This window comes from Lonchura striata, chromosome 4 (assembly GCF_046129695.1).
Source record: "Lonchura striata isolate bLonStr1 chromosome 4, bLonStr1.mat, whole genome shotgun sequence".
Lineage (NCBI taxonomy): Eukaryota > Metazoa > Chordata > Aves > Passeriformes > Estrildidae > Lonchura > Lonchura striata.
Window position 1 is genome coordinate 45,010,627 of NC_134606.1, and position 17,810 is coordinate 45,028,436.

General features: G+C 46.3%; 1 protein-coding gene across 1 annotated transcript; it reads left to right on the forward strand.

Annotated features, from left to right (window-relative positions):
* Positions 1–904: 904 nt before the first annotated feature.
* SH2D4A (SH2 domain containing 4A) lies at positions 905–17,810 on the forward strand. Its single transcript, XM_021532655.3, has 10 exons — positions 905–1,238; positions 8,282–8,655; positions 9,447–9,606; positions 10,121–10,283; positions 12,376–12,441; positions 12,840–12,975; positions 14,059–14,275; positions 14,683–14,813; positions 15,216–15,436; positions 16,918–17,810. The coding sequence occupies exons 2-10, from the start codon at positions 8,481–8,483 to the stop codon at positions 17,008–17,010; spliced, it is 1,362 nt and encodes a 453-aa protein (XP_021388330.2). The 5' UTR covers positions 905–1,238; positions 8,282–8,480; the 3' UTR covers positions 17,011–17,810.

Genomic DNA, 17,810 nt, shown 5'->3' on the forward strand with positions numbered 1-17,810 from the left:
GCGAAGGCAAGGGCCAGCACCGATAACCAGACTACTGTCACCCGCTCAGGGAATGGGTCTCCAGGGGGCATCTGGAAAAGACCCCCTGGAGCATCTTGGAGTGACATCGGCTCATCGGGTAGCTGGGGAAGTTGTGGGGAGGACGGGCGCTCCAAGGATGACTGAAGCAGTTGACACTGGGAGGCCACTTGCCTGGAAGAGAAACGGGGGACCCTCGTGTTAAGGACCCCCACCTCATCCCGGGACAGTGACCTCTCTGTTGGGGGAACAGTGTCCCAGGATCCCCAGAAAGGGAGGATCCCATGAATGGGGGAGTGGGGGGCATGGTCCTGGGGTTCTCGCCGAGCCCTGTCCCCCGAAAGGGGGGCTGCCACACGCTCTCCTCAGGAATGGAAGGTGTCCCACAGTCAAGAGGTGTCCCAGCCCTGGGGCCAGGCAAAGCCCAAGAGCCCGCCCATCAAACAAAGGGCGTATCACGGCTGCGGGGATCCCAGGGACACGGACGGCACACGGTGGCGGTGTCGCACCGCGCCCAGCCACCCCGGAAGGAGATTCCCGCGGGGGGGATGTCCCGGCGTACCTGGCCACGGCCAGCGGCTGCTGCTTGCGGCGGAGGCGCTGCGGGGCCGCGGGGCCGGTGCCGGCGGGTCCCGAAGGAGCGCGCGGACAGCACGCGGCAGGGGGCGGGGCCACCGGCGCCAGCGGCGCCAGGCGCGCACCGTGGCGGCCCCGCGCGCCGGAAGCGGCGGCGCCGCCTCGGACGGAGCGGCCCTGGCGGCGGGGCGGGGCACCGGGGCGGGGTGCGGGCCGCGCGTCGCGATTGGCCAAGGCTGGCGGGCAGCGAGAGCTGATTGGCGGGCGGAGGGCGGTGGGCGGGGAAAGGGCGCGGGGCTCGGCCGAGGCGGGGGCGCTGCCCCGGCGCGTCCCCCCGGGAGCCGTGGCCTTGTCCCTCCCTGCTCCTGCTCCCGTCCCGGGATGGCTGCGTGCGAGATGGGCTGGACACGCCTGGGGGAGGACGTGTGGCCCCCGGTGGCTCAGGGTGATATGGCCAGGGCCAGCATGGAAAGGTGCTTGTCTGGAGTGGGGCATACGGAGAAGTGTGACTGGCACAGGGGACATGGAAGCGCCTGTGGCCAGAGGGCCGTGGAGTGGGACATGTTTGGGTGGAGACGTGAGACTCTTCCATGAGACCTTTCCAGCCATGGAAAACTTGTTTTCTGCCTCAAGTGATTTCAGCGGTAAAAATGTTTTTTGACAAATTCCTTATGGCTGTGGCTGGTTAATCCATGGGTTGAAGGTGGGGGTGGGAGGGTGTTTCTGCCATGTTCGGGGCATGTTTGGGAATGTGATATCCCAGCTATGGTGTCATATTCAAACTACTGTGTCCTTATTTCAGCTATAATGTTACATTCAAACTACAGTGTCCTTATTCTAGCTCCGGTATCCATGCCAGGCATGGTGTCCGAAAGGAATAAGACAAATGTGTCTTTAGAAACAGACCTCAATCTGCTTGTAGATAGAGCTAGGAACTTACAGATAGGGAAGTAACAGAAGAAACTATTAGTTCTAAAAAATGTTACTAATCAACACGGAATGTTGCTTAGCCAAGGCCATGTTAAATTCCTGAACCTAGAGAAAAGGAACAAAGACTTAATACCTTTACTTCTTTATTTTACATAACAAAAGGGGCCTGCGTATCAGAGGGGGGCATAGAGGAGGCAATTTGGGAAGTCTGTACCTTCCAAGTAACTCAGCCATCGGGAAGGAGGAAGAGGGTGATGCGGCCAGGAACTTAGGACAAAAAGGGGGCTGAGTCCCCCAACAATCTGGGAGACCCGATGGGAAATTGCCATGGGCCTCTCCCTCTATTCAAATAAAGCCACGCGACTCCTCTGTCCCTCTTTTGGACACAAGCCTCTGACATCGTGGATTCACGTTCCTAACGGCGTCCCTCGCGGAGCTGTCTCCCAGGAGTGGGTGTGCAGCGTTGTCCTCTCGCAGCCTTGCTGCAGCGCACGGCCAGAGCCGCGGCTCGCTGCCGCCGCCGGGGCTGCGCTGCTGCGCCGCGCCCGCCAGGCGGCGCCCGGCGCGGGGCAGTGCGCGGCGCGGGCGCGGAGCCTCTGAGGGGCCGCGCCTGCGGAGGAGCTGCGCGGAGCTGGCGGCTGCCGCTCCTTCGGGATTCCAGCTCGGGACAGGCTCTCTTTAGTTTCTGCTGCACCTCATTTGCAGCTCCAGGTGGTTTGTTTCTGTCCCCAGTTGGTCTCAGGTTCAGCTCATAGTATTTGTTCGTGCCTCCAGCATGTTTTAGGCTCCAATTTGGTTCACTTTCCCCGGCTTCTTTCCGGCTTCAGCTTATTTGCAGCTCCCGTTTGTTTCCGTGTTTGGTTGTGGCTCCAGTTCATTTCTGCTCCGGCTCGTTACTGCTTGTGCTTTTTCAAATGATCTTGGTTTTTGACAGGGCCACAAATCAATCACTATCGTAACTTAAATATGAAAAGACATAATTGTACGTTGTCTAAAGATGGACTAAACTTCTTGGACCAATGCAACTGGACCTTCAGCCTCCAGTGGGATTCCCCACAGGTGCCCCAGTACTGGATCCCACTGTCAGGAAAATCCACAAACGACAGAAGTTTATGTCGATACAGGAGAGACAGAGGAGTCCTGCAACTTTATTTGAATAAAGGGAGAGAGGCCCTCACACAAGCTCGCGGGGTTTTCTCGCTCAAGGTTTCGGAGGGCACAGCATCCGTCCTCAACTCCCAGCTGCAGGTTGCCCTCTTCCTTTCTCCATTGGCTGAGGTACTCGGAAGGTACAGCCTTCCCAAACTGCCTACCACATATTCCCCCTTGTACCTACCATTTTTCCCCAAAGTTGAGAAATTGAGGTTTGTACAGACCCACTTGTTTGTTTCAGGAGCTAAGCTGTCTGGTCTCTGCAACAAACCTGCTGCCCAAAGTTAGTACAGACATTAAGACCCGTTTCAAATATGTTAATACCAGTACTGTCACTCATCAAATTGTAAAGACATTAGCTTTCCTCTTACCACCTTGATGAATAATGGGAGTGAAGTTCCAAACAAGGTAAAGAACAAAGTGGTTAAGCAATGAAAGCAACAGTCACAGGAATGTGGAAGAGAGAAAATTTATGACCTAAGTTCTTGAACGGGGAAAACACAGAAAGATAACACTCTTCTAGTCCAGAATGTGTAATGATGAACTAAAAAAATCCCCAGTTTTGACTGGTTCTGTACTGTGAACTTGCCCTAGGGATGAACTTTTGCTCCTTATAATAGTAAAAACCACACCCCAGCTCAGGCATCTCCCCCTACAAAAAGACCACCATGCGCCAGTAACAACTTAAGCCAAGTAGTAACTTAAGTAAGACTTAATAGCCCAAGATTGTGCCTCGGGGTGCTGCCTCTGGGATTTACCACCCAGCACCTGTTTCTGTGCAGAACAGTAAATCAAATTATATGGTTAGAGAAATCTCATTTTTTACACTGACTGAGTTTGGTTGAGTATCTGATCCTGTGAGTTAACCTAGAGAAGCTCTCACCCTTTTCACCACACTGTTAATTCTCTCAGTGATTTTGATACAGGGAGATGATCCAATAAATGTTTGCACATTATTCTAGCAGGGAAGATACATTTTCCTTGAAAATAGAGCCCTGCAGTCTCAGACTGTGTTCAGTGGCTGTTGCTAAATCAAATTATTTTTCCTTCTTGTCATTACCACCCATTCTTACCTGCTACAAGATAACTGCTGCCCCCTCCAGCAATATCAGGGACCTATAGGGCAAGTCAGTTCAGCTATAGGTAATTTCAAAGTAGTTTATGCTGTGGTGACTTCATTGGTTTTGTTCTTTAAGCATTATATGCTAGCCTTACGCAGAATCCAGTACATAAAGGGGCTACAAGACAGCTGAAGAGGGGCTTTGGATAAAGGCATAGAGTGATAGGACAAGGGGAATGGCTTCAAACTGACAGAAGGCAGGTGATAGATTATATATCAGGAAAAAAATTCTTCCCTGTGAAGGTGTTGAGGCACTGGAACATCCCTGGAAGTGTTCAAGGCCAAGCTGGGTGGTGTAGTGGCCCTGTCCATTGCAGGGGGGTTGGAACTAGATGATATTTGAGGTGCCTTCCAAACCAAGTCATTCTATAATGCTGAGATACAAACAGGTCTGCTTCTGTCTTTTGGGGGCTGGGCTTGTGCAGTTGTGTTTTCCTTCTCTTATACCCAAACTAGAAGTTTTCCTTCCGTCTGAAATAAAAAAAGCAGAAACAGTAGGCTGAAGCAAAATTAAACAGAAAGAGAGGAGTTAATCACTCCCTCTATTTAGAACAGGATGAGGATTTAAAAAAGCCCCTAATGAACAAGAACAAAACAAACAAATGAACAGCCAAACTCCAAAGCACGGAAGGATATTTTGGTACTAACCTTGCTGGTGCAGCTGCTAACATAAATGTTTTCTGACACAAGTGCAACTGTTAAGCCATGAAGGCTTGTATACTCAGAGCAAGGCTAAGGTGGTGATTACTTTTGGCTGCACTGATTTCAGGTGGGTTTTACAATTCTGCTTTGCTTCTGAAAAAAATCAGAAATGCCTTCATGAAGTCTGGCAGAGAGCTGATGGCATTGGAGTGGTTGGAACTGGAGAAATCCAGAAAAACCTGAGCTTCCTAGTGCTGCAAGGCTTAGTTTGGCAAGTGACAGGAAATTCAGTTGCATTCTCACAGTCCAGCCTCTTGATCAGGGAAAAGAATGCTCAGTGGTGTCTCTGAAGCCACCTCTCACTAAACAAATAAGCAGCTCCAAGGAGAAGCTCTTGACTCAATATAGTTCCACTATTTACTGAGGAAAGTGGTCTTATCTGCCTTTTAAGGAGAAAACTACTTTATGACAATAGAAATACTCTTAGGTCATCAGCCTGTACCCTGAAGCAGCCTTTCTTGCATTCTCTTTCCTCCTCACTGTTTGGTTTCTTGGGTTATTTTTAATTTACAGTTACTGTCACATTTACAGTGGAGATGTGTGCAGCAGGTTGAATAAGCTGCCTCCCTGAAAATGAGCACATTTACACTGTCCTGTTTGACTTCTTGATGAAAATCATATCTGTGATTTTCTATCTGTCTGTTGTTTTCTTGGAGAACCTTCCCCTCTGCTGGCAGCACTGATGGTGAGGACCAGGACCGGTATGGCCAGGTGGGAGTGTCTTGTGAGCCTGTCGTGTCCCAAGTGTCACCTGCTGCACATGTGAGCAGGAGCTCGTGCCAGTTCTTCTCAAAGATATGGCACTTTCATGTGTATTCATGGACTTCTTTTCCCCTGTTCCTGGTAGATGATTTACATCATGAGGCTGCTCTCCAGTAGGAGATTTAAATGTTGTGTGAAGGACAACATTTTGAAGGATCATTTAGCCTTTGAATTGTGTTTATCATTATGGCTTTCAGGCTGAGTATCTTATACATGAGTGACAGAGCCCCAAAGCCCTGATTTGGCTTCCCACATGCCCCATTTAGGTTTTGCTATTTTTGGCTACTCCCATCTCTATTTCTCCACAAAACCAGCTCCCACCTACCACTCCCATTAAAAAAATGCAAACAATAGAACAGGATCTCTACTACAGTTTTCCTCCAAGTTACCTGCTTGGGGGTCCCTCTGCCATTACTGCAGTCTTTGTCTTCACCAAATTTGAGCTGTAAATATACTATTTAGAGCTGGAATAGCATCTGCAAAATCACTTCCAGCCAGGTGTCAGTAATATGGCTTTGATTCAGACTTTGGGAACAGCATATGACTGATTACAAGGATTTCCAGCTTCTAGATCTTTAAAGAAATGACTATTAATACAGAATAGTGACTATTAATACCTCTTGAGATGCTTATGTCATTTCCCTCTGTTAAAATAGCTGGTGCTTTAAAGGGTACCTTTGGGATACAGCATTATAAATCTCCTCTTACAACCAATGTTACGAGGAAATACAACTCTGCAAAACTGCATCAGTACTGTGAAACTTGTTTGCTGAGCACCCTTCCACCTTGTCAACACACTGTGTCTCCAGGCATGGAAAGACAGACCACTTTGTCACCATGGCATATGGCACAGCACATCATGTTCTCCTAAGTAAATGCCATAGCAAAGCCATTCCTATTCCTGAGAAGCCAAAGCAGCATGGACATGCTGCTGCACGCATTCTTCTGATGGAGTCTCATGTGTCATGTCCCAGGAAGCTCTTCCCTCTCTATACTTGCCATCTCCATGGCTTGAGGACAACCCAAGACCCTTCTGCTGCTGAGCTGAAAAATCTCTGCCATCAGGGAGGTACTCATAAATCATTGCTCAAGTCAGATCATCTCCCCTAAAAACTTTTTTTTTTAATCAATAAAGTAATTTGTTTAAACCAAATCCATGCTGATTTGGAACAGCAGCTTCATGTTTCCTTCTAGAACGAAGTTAACATTTTTAATAGGGAAAGTATTATGTAATCAGAGAAACAAAATAGAAATAAGAAGACTTAACACCAACTGCTGGTCACTGCATGCTCCTGGCTTCTGCTGCAGACAATGCATTTCTGGGACCATGATCTGCTCTCTTGTTTCCTTGAGGTCCTTGAGGAGCAATTTGTCTCCCTGCCTACAGGTACTCCCCCTGCTCCAAGCTTCTTTGAAGCTCCTCCCGCTGAAATTGCATGGGGACTTCACTGGAGTGGGGCTCCAGTCAGCTGTGTCTCTGGCAATTTTAAGGCAAGCCATATTCAGCGGGAAGCTTGGGACAGACTGCTTGGTCCCAGCATGGGTGCAAGATGGAGGAAGGTTGACCAGTGCAGCAAGTACTGTTCTGACAGTCTTACTTCATGACAGCTGCTGTTGTGCTGTCCCATTTCATCTAAATAATTGTGTGCTCTTTGTGTGCTCCTTGGGAAGCTTCAGTATTGCACTTGCTGGCTTGTCTACTATCTCCTTTGTTATTTTATTTGTTGGAAGCCAAGCAGTCATACTGTTAAGCTGAAGATGCTCCCAGCACTTTTCTTCCAACATTTGGGTTCCTAGAAGTCCAGTCTTTCTCCTGCAAGATGGCTAATTGATTTGACCCCATTAATTTGATTTAATATGTAGTCCCACTTCACCCTAGCACGGGTCCTGCCATGTCTGTGTCCTTTGAATTTCCACATTACTGCCTCCATAAGCCTCTGCCTCCCACCTACTGTGCTAAATTCTAGCATGCTTGTTCCTTAGACTCCCAGGATTTGTGCAGAAGGACATGAACAATCCCACTTTAATTTTCTTTGCTTTAATTTTCTTTCAATAGCAATATTTCCCAAGAGTTTGTCCAGAAAGTCCCTGCCACTTCTGGCCAGTCAGACACCCTGCTCTGGTGTTGCACTTAATACATGGCTGTCAGCTTCCTCATGTCACCAAAAGCACTGCCAACCAATCTCCTGATCCCCACGAGTTTATCCAGATAAGATAGTTGTTTTCAAGGTCTTTAGTCCTCATTTCTACTTTCTCATTTGTCACCTTCCCAAGTGACAGGAGAGCTTTCAATTTTCCAGTGAAATCTCTGCTGTAAATGTAAATCCATGAGCACAAAGCAAGGCAGTGTGGGTGTTAGTACCTTGCCAGCATGCACTGGACAAGAGCCAGTATCCTGGGCAGGAATAGGGATGCCCCTTCTCCCCATCAGCTTCATCCTGTCAGATGAGGATGTCCCATGCCAGGCTTGCCGCGTGGGCAGGTGCATCAGCAAGATGTGTCATAGCAGGAGCTGTCTAGGATGCTGGCTAGCCAAATCGCCTTTCTTCAAACCAGCTGCACTCCTTGTGCTCCCTTGACTTGCTGGGAGGCTGACTTTGATGGACGGGAGCACTCCGAAATTCCCACTCCTGCCTCAAAAGCAGAGTCGAAAGTCCTCTCTGTCTTTCTTTGGTAAAATGAGGCAGGCTGGGCTTTTAATCATCAAAGTTTTCCTGTTTGGAAGGAGGAGGAGCCATCTAGTCATGGGTTCATTGATTCCCTGCCCAGCAAGAATGTTTGCTTGAGCACAGCTAAGCCGCACCTCTGATGACTAACAGGCAGCGCTCTCTCTCTTTGATATACTATCAGCTGGGTTTATCAGAGTATCAACACAACCTCCCCACTCCAGGCCTCGCCTTTTCTGGCCAGCTCTCTTTGCAGAGCGGGCAGGGGCTGCATGAGAGCTGAGCTCACCTCTTATTCCAAGGAATCTTAACAGCAGGTTTTAAGATACTTATTTACTTTTTTTGGTCTGTGCAGGAAGTCTGAGCTAAAAAAAAAAAAAAAAAAAAAAAAAAAAAAAAAAAAAACGGAAAGAGACAGAAGTATAATTGTTCTGGCACGCCTGCATTCCTACTCCAGTCTCAGACGGGCAGGCACTCTTTCTTGTCGGAGCCAGAAAGAGGATCTGATCCCTGAAGATTATCGCCACGAACGTGCGTAAGTGAAACCTGCAGCCATGCTGAAACAGATATTATCAGACATGTACATCGATCCGGAGCTGCTGGCTGAACTCAGCGAGGAGCAGAAGCAGATCCTTTTCTTCAAGATGAGGCAGGAACAGATCAGACGATGGGAGGAAAGAGAAGCTGCTGCAGAAAATATTTCAGCAAAGAAGCCACTGCCAAGAAAAGGTAAGTTTCTACCTCCTGGCTGCTTCACCCTCTGGCACGTATCTGGCCTAATCAACTCCTTCCTAGAAATAGGAAGTAATGTATTAATTAATTTGATTAATTTCTTCTCCAAGGGACAATACATAGGCTTATTTTCAAACATAAATAAATCCACCTGCAATGGGGTAGTTTTGGCCAGGTACACAATGGTTTTTACTCCCTGGCCCAGACATTCTGTCCTTGACCAAATTGCTCAACTGCTCTAGCTGGGAAGACAGGGCTTATTTGCCGCCAGGAGATGCATCTCATTAAGTTTCCCACTAACTGGTGCCTCAGAATCTGTCTTTAACACAATTATGAATTTGAATATCTGTCCTGAGGCACTAGATCTGATGGGCAGTTCGCACTGAAATTTTAGATCTGAAGTTCCCTGGCCAGGATTATACAGCATGCCAGCTACTAGGAAGATAGCTCTCTTCTTCCAGGTCTCCCTCACATGGTCTATTTGTAGCTACCTCACCCTCACATAGTTTGGGGAGGACAGTGGTCAGGAATTAAATCAAGAAAAGAAACAGTGGTGATTCTTCCCCTTTGCTCCCAGTCTCAGAAATGCCTCCTTCACTGACCTGGCTCAAGGAGTATGAAAAAATTGGCAAGTATGGGCTACATTCAAGTTGAGCTTTCTTCATGTAGAGTTGCTTTTGGGGATCTCTGTCACCAACAGCAGCTGGTAGGGCTCAGCAAGTGCAACATAGCCCCTGAAAAGAGCTACCCAACCAACAGCATTTGCCAAAGAGCTGCTTCTTTTGCAGCCAACAGGAAATCAGTGACATGGAAACTCGGCGCTGACAATGAAGTGTGGGTCTGGGTGATGGGCGAGCATCCTTCAGATAAACCCTATGCGGCCATCTGTGAAGAGATCCAGGCACAAAGAACAAAGCGCCTAGTGAGAGAGCAAGGCCAGGAGGGCAGGTAAGCATCCTTCAGCTGAAGGACTCGGTGGGCAGACATGGACAAGAAGGCTTTTGTCTAGGGACACATGAGTTGGAGTCTTCTCTGTAGGGGCTGTGGCTAGCATTGTCATGCTAGCCTTGCTGGCAAAAGGCACAGGCAAAGGCTGGTTTTCTGAGAGGACACACAATGCTGGCAGAGAGCAGCTGCAGACTGAGAGGCTCACTGAGCCTCCTGTGACATGACTGCTGCGTGGGACCCTCTGCTGCAGACCACAGGAAATGCTGATGCTGTCACTGCAGCAGGTGATGGGCTCTGATCGCACTGATTCACCGGCAGGTGCTTGGGTACATCCAGACAACAGTTACTCACCACAAGTCATTAATTTAATTACTCACCTACCTGATCTAGAGACATAACTGCCTATGCACATGTGGCTTCATTGCAGCTCTGCTCTGCTCACATGCAGCCTCCTCACAAGATGCTTAGACATCAGAAGGTGACTCCCTCCTAAGTCCTCTCTCTCGCATTTCAGAGAGACTGACTCTTCTGCAACATGGACTCTACACCCAGAGCCAGGACTTCTGGCTGAGACAGATCTTCATGGGAATAAAAAGAACGCTGTGGAGAAAAAGAAGGAGCAAGGGGGAAGAATGGCTGATATTGATACAACAGGAAAAAGCCAGGAGCTCACAAAGGTAGTTTTCCATTTTCCCGTAACTATAAGAAACATGGTCTAGGAAGTGAAGCAAATTTTGAGGTCTAGGAAGTGAAGCAAATCCTTGTTGCTGTAAATACAAACCTGAAGGAAAAAGCCATGTATCTGTTGAAGCTTTTCTTCTACAGAAGAGAAGAAGCCATGTTTTACATCCTTCCTTAAGACTCAGAAGGTCCATGTGCTGTTCTCAGCTGGGATAGATCTGCTCTGCACAAATGGATAAACTACTCTGAATTCCTTTGCTTTCATTCTCTGTGGGTAAAGCAAGGGGTGCAGTACTTTCCCTTCTGCATCATGGCTGGTTTGAATGGCTTTTGGGGCAAGACCAGGGAGGCTATCCTAGGATTTTTAAATGGAACATCACATCCCTCAGCCAAATAATTTACTTTTATAAAAGATCAAATGAAGATAGTTTTACCAGCATCATCTGACATGGATATTTTAGGTGGTTCTTGGGGTTTTTTGTCTTCTAATACAGAAAACAGTTTATGATATTGATAGCACAGGACAACTCCAAATGCAGTAATATAGTGTCTGTGTTTCTGTGGTGTTTCATTACAGAAATTTTTTTTCCAGCAATAAATACATTTGTGCTTTTTTAACTGTCTACAAAAAAACATTTGGAGAGAAAGGAAAAAAAAATAAGAGTTAAATTAACTACCCATGCAACTACAATTGAACAAAAGGAACAGGACATCCTGCCAATTTAATGGGAGAAGTTCTATCTCATTCTGCAGTTTTCATTCAGCCTTGAATAAACTTGTATGAGTGAATATTCTTTTATCATACTGCCACTCCATACTTCAGTATAGACGTATGATAACAGAAGGTTGGGTTTTGGCAAAATGCTCTCCTACTGCTACCAAAATAGTGAATGGAATTTGGAGTGACTGTCTCCTTTATCAAAAGCCTCTGAGTCACATGGGTTTTTCTCTGCACTGTTTGCTGAAGTTGAGCAACTATGTGGGAGGTTCTTGTTTTTCAAAGGAACTTATTAGTCAAAACTGACCAAAAAAATCAAAACAAATCAAAAACAACCCCCAAAAAGCAAACAAGCCACCACCAAAAATCTAACCCCCTTTAAAAGTCTTGCATATGGAAATAGATGGAGGTCATATATTTTCCTTTGTTTTCTGTTATTTTATTATTAGTAAATTTTCCCAGGTTTCTGGGGGTTTTGCTGTTAGAAGGAGGACTCCAGACTGAAGTTCCCTGTTGTGTTTTCTAGGCCTGGAGAGAGGCCTTTTCCCACCTCCTGCATTAAAATGCTTTCTCTGAGATCTAGTTCCCATTTAACCTGAAAGATCCAGGTATCTTGGATTCAGGTATCCAGGTATGCTGCAGGGAATAGGGCTGATCTACAAAAAAATGCTGCTCCACAGACATTTGAAGTTCCTAGTTTCCTGTTGAGGAGAGGGAAATTGTAAAGCCATGCTCATATTAAATATTAGCCAAGTAGGTGATGGAGCTAAAAGGAAGTGTGACCTTGGTAAGCAGAATAATACAGTTAACTCATCACTTGTACTGTGGGAGGCAGTCGGGGTATGATGGGGAGGTGGGTGGGTGTTTACTGAAAGCCGAACCTAACAGTTCGTCTGCAGAGGCAGCTCTCAGCTAGGGACTGCTGGCAGGGCAGCTGGGCTGGTTTTCAGGGAAGAGAAAACATGAAATATCCAGCCAGTTGGATCAGTTTGTCAAGTAGGAGTTTGCAGCAACCCAGCCACAGCTGCAAACATGCACAGGCAGGTAAAGCTGTAGACAGCAGGTTCTGCAAGGGATTACTTTAGAGGAAGGGAAGAAAGGGACTGCTCCCTGGGAGCACTTGTGAGCATTCCTTAGCAAATCTAAGCATGCTTATGGCTATCCTGACACTCCTGAGTTCTCCTGTGGCATGTTTGGCCAAATATGATGGGAAAACCCCTGCAATGTTTGTCAGAGCTGGCAAAATTTGTTAACAAATGTCACATTTGTTAACAAGTCAGCTTTTGCCTTAAACACCTATTGCACCAAAATAAAAAGAGGAATTGTCCTAACATTACATTTGTTTCTCACCACTCTTTTGCTCTGCTCAGAGGGGAACCAGAAGTGTTCACCAGATGCTGGCAGATTGCCATGTGAGGAAGCAAATTTTTCAACAGGTAAGTGGCAACCCATGGTGCCTATTGAGTGGGGTCAGTGCTTTATCTTAGAGTCCCAGTCAGAGCCTCATATGAGCCAAGAATGTTCTCACCTTTTGGACCAGTTTTATCCAGTATTGCCATGCTCCTCATGTATGGTGTGATGATTTGGAGATGACACAAAGCAGGCCAGGTTGGCAGATTGGGGAGTAGCACAGGGAGATGCTCCTGATGACTTTTACTGGGCTGTTTTCCCTTCCTGCCTGAGTTGTTACCTGCGGTAAAGACAGAGGGTCTCCATGTTGTTGAAATTGGAGGGATTCACTGTAAAGAAGGGTGTTCCCAGTATTTCAAGGCTAGCTAAAAAGCAGGGCTAAAGCTTGCTTGAGACAAAGCTGAACATACTGTTTTTTTAATAGATGAAGGAAGCACAGAGGAAAAATTCAGAAGAGATCACAGCCCCCCAGAAGTCAATACCACAGGACCACTCCAGCACAGAGAGCCAGAGAACACTGCAGAAATTGGATGAGAATGAGCCTGAATGGCAAGAATTCTGTAAGATCTTAAAATTACCTTTTCATACAAGGCTTGAGAAATCCTAGGGCTGTGTGGGGTCATCTCAACCCTTCCCCTGCCATACTAGAACTGAATAACAGGTCAGAGGGTGGAGAGTATTGCCAAGAAATACAGCACTGTATTATCATAAATATTTCTGAGTCCACTCAGCATCGAGAATAGAGCTGGACAGGGAAATGGAAAACTTTCCCAACTGACACTATTTAAAACAAGCAACAAATAGGAACCACATGAGTATAGCCAGTACAATTAATTTTAAACTAGAAGCTGGCCTTCTAGTTTATGAAGTTCCAATATGAGACTTGCAGCAGTATCCATCACTGCTGCCAAATGCTTCCTGAAGGAGAACCTGATGCACTTTTCTTCCCAGTTCCTCCCCTGCTGCTCAGTAGATGGCAATGCTGTACCACCAGTTGTTTCCACTTCAGTCTAGGGGGTTTTCTGACTGACAAAAAAAACGCTGACGGGAGAGCTGGTTACTCGTTCAGACTCCAGGGAGAGATGGACCTAGACAATCAAGTCAATTTTACAGGAAATAAACCCAAACAAAAATACAGTCAAGTTCTCCACTTTCCATAATAGTTTCAGCAAGGATCCTTCTCACCCTCCAAAATTGATAAGCACGATCAAATCCTTCAAATGATTGATCTGGAGTAATTTCAGCAGCTTCAACTCCAGCAGCTTCAAGCCCTGCCCCCCCACCTCCCCCGATCAGTTTACATGAAAGGCACTACAGAAATCCATGTCTGAACCAGAAGTCAGCATCTGAAAGAAAACCAAAAAGTCTCTAAGTACAAAAGGACCTGGTACCAAGAAAAAACATACAGATTTTAAATCTTGTCCCAGAAAAAAACCTGGTTTTTATTCTTTTAAAAAATAATGTGCCATAATGTGCCACTTAACACATGGGAGAGACGTGGCAAATGGTCTCACAACTGAGTGACTCTTTCAGCTTGTGAAATGGATTATTCTTACATTTCAACAAGCAGGAAGATGGCCGAAGGGTAGCAAGTTTTAAACTTGCTGCTTGTTCACTCCTGTAGGACTCCTTTTTTGTTCCAGTGCAGAAATCCAAGGCAGCAGATGAGAAGAGACGCTCCCTTGCACGGCAAGCCAGAGATGACTACAGGAGGCTTTCACTGCAAGGCATCCACAGAGGGAAGCAGGCAGATATTTCCAAGGGTGCCACAGCAGGAGATCGGCGACCACTTCAATATCCACCTCTCCCCCCCAAGCCTAAACTTCTACCTCCTGCAATGGCAAATGGGAGAGCAATTAGGTAAGGAAGCCCCTGTGCACAGTGGAAAGGAGAAGGGATGAGATTCTTTTGCTCTAGCATGGGATGGTTGAGAAGGGAATGGTTATCTCTCCTCCTTGTGTGGAAGAGACACACAGCAGGGAGAAATACAGAGCCTAGGCTATATTCCAGCCTAGGGTGTGATGAGGCCTTCAGGTGTTCTTTTCTGGAGGGTAACAGGTTTAGTTAGTCACATGTCCTAAGCCTGGAGCACACAGAGCCCCTATGGTGCCAGATGTCTGCTGAAAACCATATTCCATACAGCTGAACGGGTGTAAGCTGCCTGTTTAGGGCTGGTCTTAAAATCCTAAGCAAAATTTAAGTCCTGCACAGGGACTCAAAACCTGTCTTTTGAATCTGATGCACAAACCAGAGGTCTTTTCTAACAGGAAAGAGGGAGTCCAGAGGACAGTCTCTAATTCCACAGAAGAAAGTATCATCAAATGGTTCAAAGAGGAGCAATTCCCTCTCCGAGCTGGCTATCTGAAAACCACAGACACAATAGCACCTTGGTTCCATGGTGAGTCCTGGGAATTTCCACCCCAACCCAAGTGTTTAAGGAGTTTTTTCTGCTAACATGGCTGCTAACATGGGCTGGGCTTGGCAGTAGAGCTCCTATACTGGAATCAACATACAACAAGTGGAATAGCATTCTCTCTCATAACACAGCAACAGCCCTTTCAAGCTCTCCACATTTGTTGTTCATCATTGCTAAGTGTGGCACAGTTAACAAAGAGCTGTTGGCCATGGCCTGTTACTAGAAATGGCAGAACTCTTCTTCTTGGGCTACTGGGCAAGAAAACAGTGAAAGGGTTGGAAGTGCCATGGACTGGTTTTAGAGCATATTTCTTGTGAGAACTGTTCTGTCCAGTCCTGCACAAATGCTTTTCTCTCTTCAGTTTTGTGTTTTGGTTTTGAACAGGTATCCTAACTTCTAAGAAAGCAGAAGAGCTTCTGATTAAAACACTACCAGGGAGTTTTCTGATCCGAGTCAGTGAGAAAATCAAAGGCTATGTGCTCTCCTATCGGTCTGTGGAAGGATGTAAACATTTCCTCATTGATGCCTCCAGTGATTCCTACAGCTTCCTTGGAGTGGACCAGCTGCAACATTCAACACTGGCTGACCTTGTAGACTATCACAAGGTGAACATCTAGCAATGCATTCATTAACTGCTTAATTGCTTCAGGGCACTTCAAAATAAGACTAGATTCAGTTATTTTGAAGCAGGTAACTAGACCCGTTGTAACTGCTGCTGGGTATGCTGTGTGCTATCCAGAAGGGTATGTCAGTCTGACTGGTACAGTCCAGGCGACCTAATACATCTCAGATATCTTAGATTTGATTCACTCACCCTCAAGCACACAGAACGCCTTGCATGCTGGGCCCAAGTTACTTACAAGCTACTTAGTAGAAATGTTGATGAGAGGTGACAGCATACTCATGCAAACTCCTTTCTTTTGTATTCTCTCCATGGTTAAGGGGCACTGGCAAGTTGGGTAAACACAAAATCCTGCTTACCTTCAGCTTCATCATGAAAGAGAGCAATGTATATTTATAATCTCAAAGCAGACAAGGGGTGGCACTGAGCAAAGGTAAAAATAGAAGGGAAGGAGGAAGGTTGGCAGGTTCTTCCAACAATAACAGTGGTGTTTACCAGCGCTGACTGCAGTTGCATGGGTTTCAAAGAGAGCCAGATGGACTGTTCATTCATTTACTGTAAGATCTGCCCAGGGACAGGTCAATAATTTTTTTTCATAAGTTCATTTAAAATCCCCATTTCTTTTAAATAAGTGCATAGCTTAATACAGACATGGCTTAACAAAACTGGACATGAGAGCAATAGCTATACTCATTTGCTCTATGGAACTTTACCTGGACTGCCTGAGCTTCCTGCATGATTTTCACAGTTCAGGCTGAAAGTATTAAAAGCAGGAGTTATACAGTTTTTTGTACCAGAGTCAAAGGATTTAAAGCTTTGCTGTGCATATATACATCAAATATAGAGCCAAGCCTACAGTCTGCAAAGAATCAGGCAGCACCCCTACACTGCAGCACATGTGGGCAGATGAACCCATTCTGCCAAAGTGCCCCACTGGCACCCACCAGGTGACCATGAAAGAAGGCAAGTTCCCACCATTCATCTGTTGCTAGGACAGAGAATGAGATTGGTCTGTACTTAGAACAGGACTTGCCTGTTCTAAGCAGAGGGTGTGTACTCTCTCCAGAATCCACCTGTGTCCCTCCACAAACACAGCCAGAAGCACAGTTCACAATCCTTGGTCATGCTTTACCTGCATGCTGCACAGTCCTGGCTCTAGCACTTTCTATGCAGGGCACCACTCCATGTCAGAGAAGCTGTAGTTTCCTCAGGGATGAACACAGCTCTTTCCTAGAACTGCCAGAGTTGCGTCACTGAGTTATGGCACAGAGCACAGACATGGTTTTATGAAGACAGAGAGCAGAGGGCCCTTCCCTGAGTTCTCCAGGAAACTGAGTTGTATCACACAGTGGTAGGAGCACATCCACGCCATAACAGAGGCAGGAAGACTGCTGTCCACCTTGTGAAGTTGTGACAGGCAGGGTATGTTTGAAAACTGTGTTTGATCATATTCTATATTAACAGGACGAACCCATCACTTCCTTGGGGAAGGAGCTGTTGGTTTACCCATGTGGCCAAGAGGACCAAGAGCCAGATTACATCTCTCTCTTTGAGTAAACCTCCCCATCTCGTTGGGCCAGACTTGTACTTACAAAGAACTTGGAACTAGAGCTGCTGATACTTACCTGAAAACATACGTGCCTCTTTTTGTATCCTTCACAACAAAGCATTAGGAGGATAGGTACTGTTGTGTGCTACAGGATGCATCAGCCCAGCAAGCTGCAAAGCACCTGAATACATCCCAGAAGATGGAGAGAATGAGCTGATGAAGTAATTAGTTGATCAGGGAGATACTGCTGTGGATTTTCAGTGGGTTTTTGTAGGTTTCCTGGGGGGCTTCTGTATTCAAGCTGCCTTTTGTTCCTGAATGCAAGGTTCTCTGGGAAATAGATTAGTACCTACAGTTGAATAAGATTATACCTTCCTGAACACATAAAACAACTTGGAGAGGTGAATCGATCTTGATATGTAATTTGCATAATGTGAAGCTTAATTCTATAAAATTCTGTGTTCTTGGAAGGAAGGATGTTCAGCCAAACATCCAAGCAAACCCTGAGTGCCTTTCAGTGGAAGGTGCTCTCTGTGACAAGATATTAGCACACATGAAGAGTGCATTTTTTAAACTCCTCTAGCCTCTGAATATAGATCCTCACTCTTTTAACCTGTATTTAACTCCCACACAGGCCTTTCTGCATTGAGAGGGATTATCCTGTTTGAAAAGGAAAGGAGATGGGACAGAGTCATTTGTGTGAATGACCACATGCACAGAGCCTAAAAATGTAAGAAGGAACACCTATATCAGTATTAATACCGTTTACAGAAGAGTTTTTGCCAGTAAAGAATGCTGTTTTCCAAAA

Coding starts and splice junctions, on each gene's coding strand:
- SH2D4A (XM_021532655.3), top strand. CDS start 8,481: ATGCTGAAACAGATATTATCAGACATGTACATCGATCCGGAGCTGCTG. Junction 14,276..14,682: donor GCAAATGGGAGAGCAATTAG/GTAAGGAAGCCC, acceptor CTTTTCTAACAG/GAAAGAGGGAGTCCAGAGGA. Junction 15,437..16,917: donor ACCTTGTAGACTATCACAAG/GTGAACATCTAG, acceptor CTATATTAACAG/GACGAACCCATCACTTCCTT.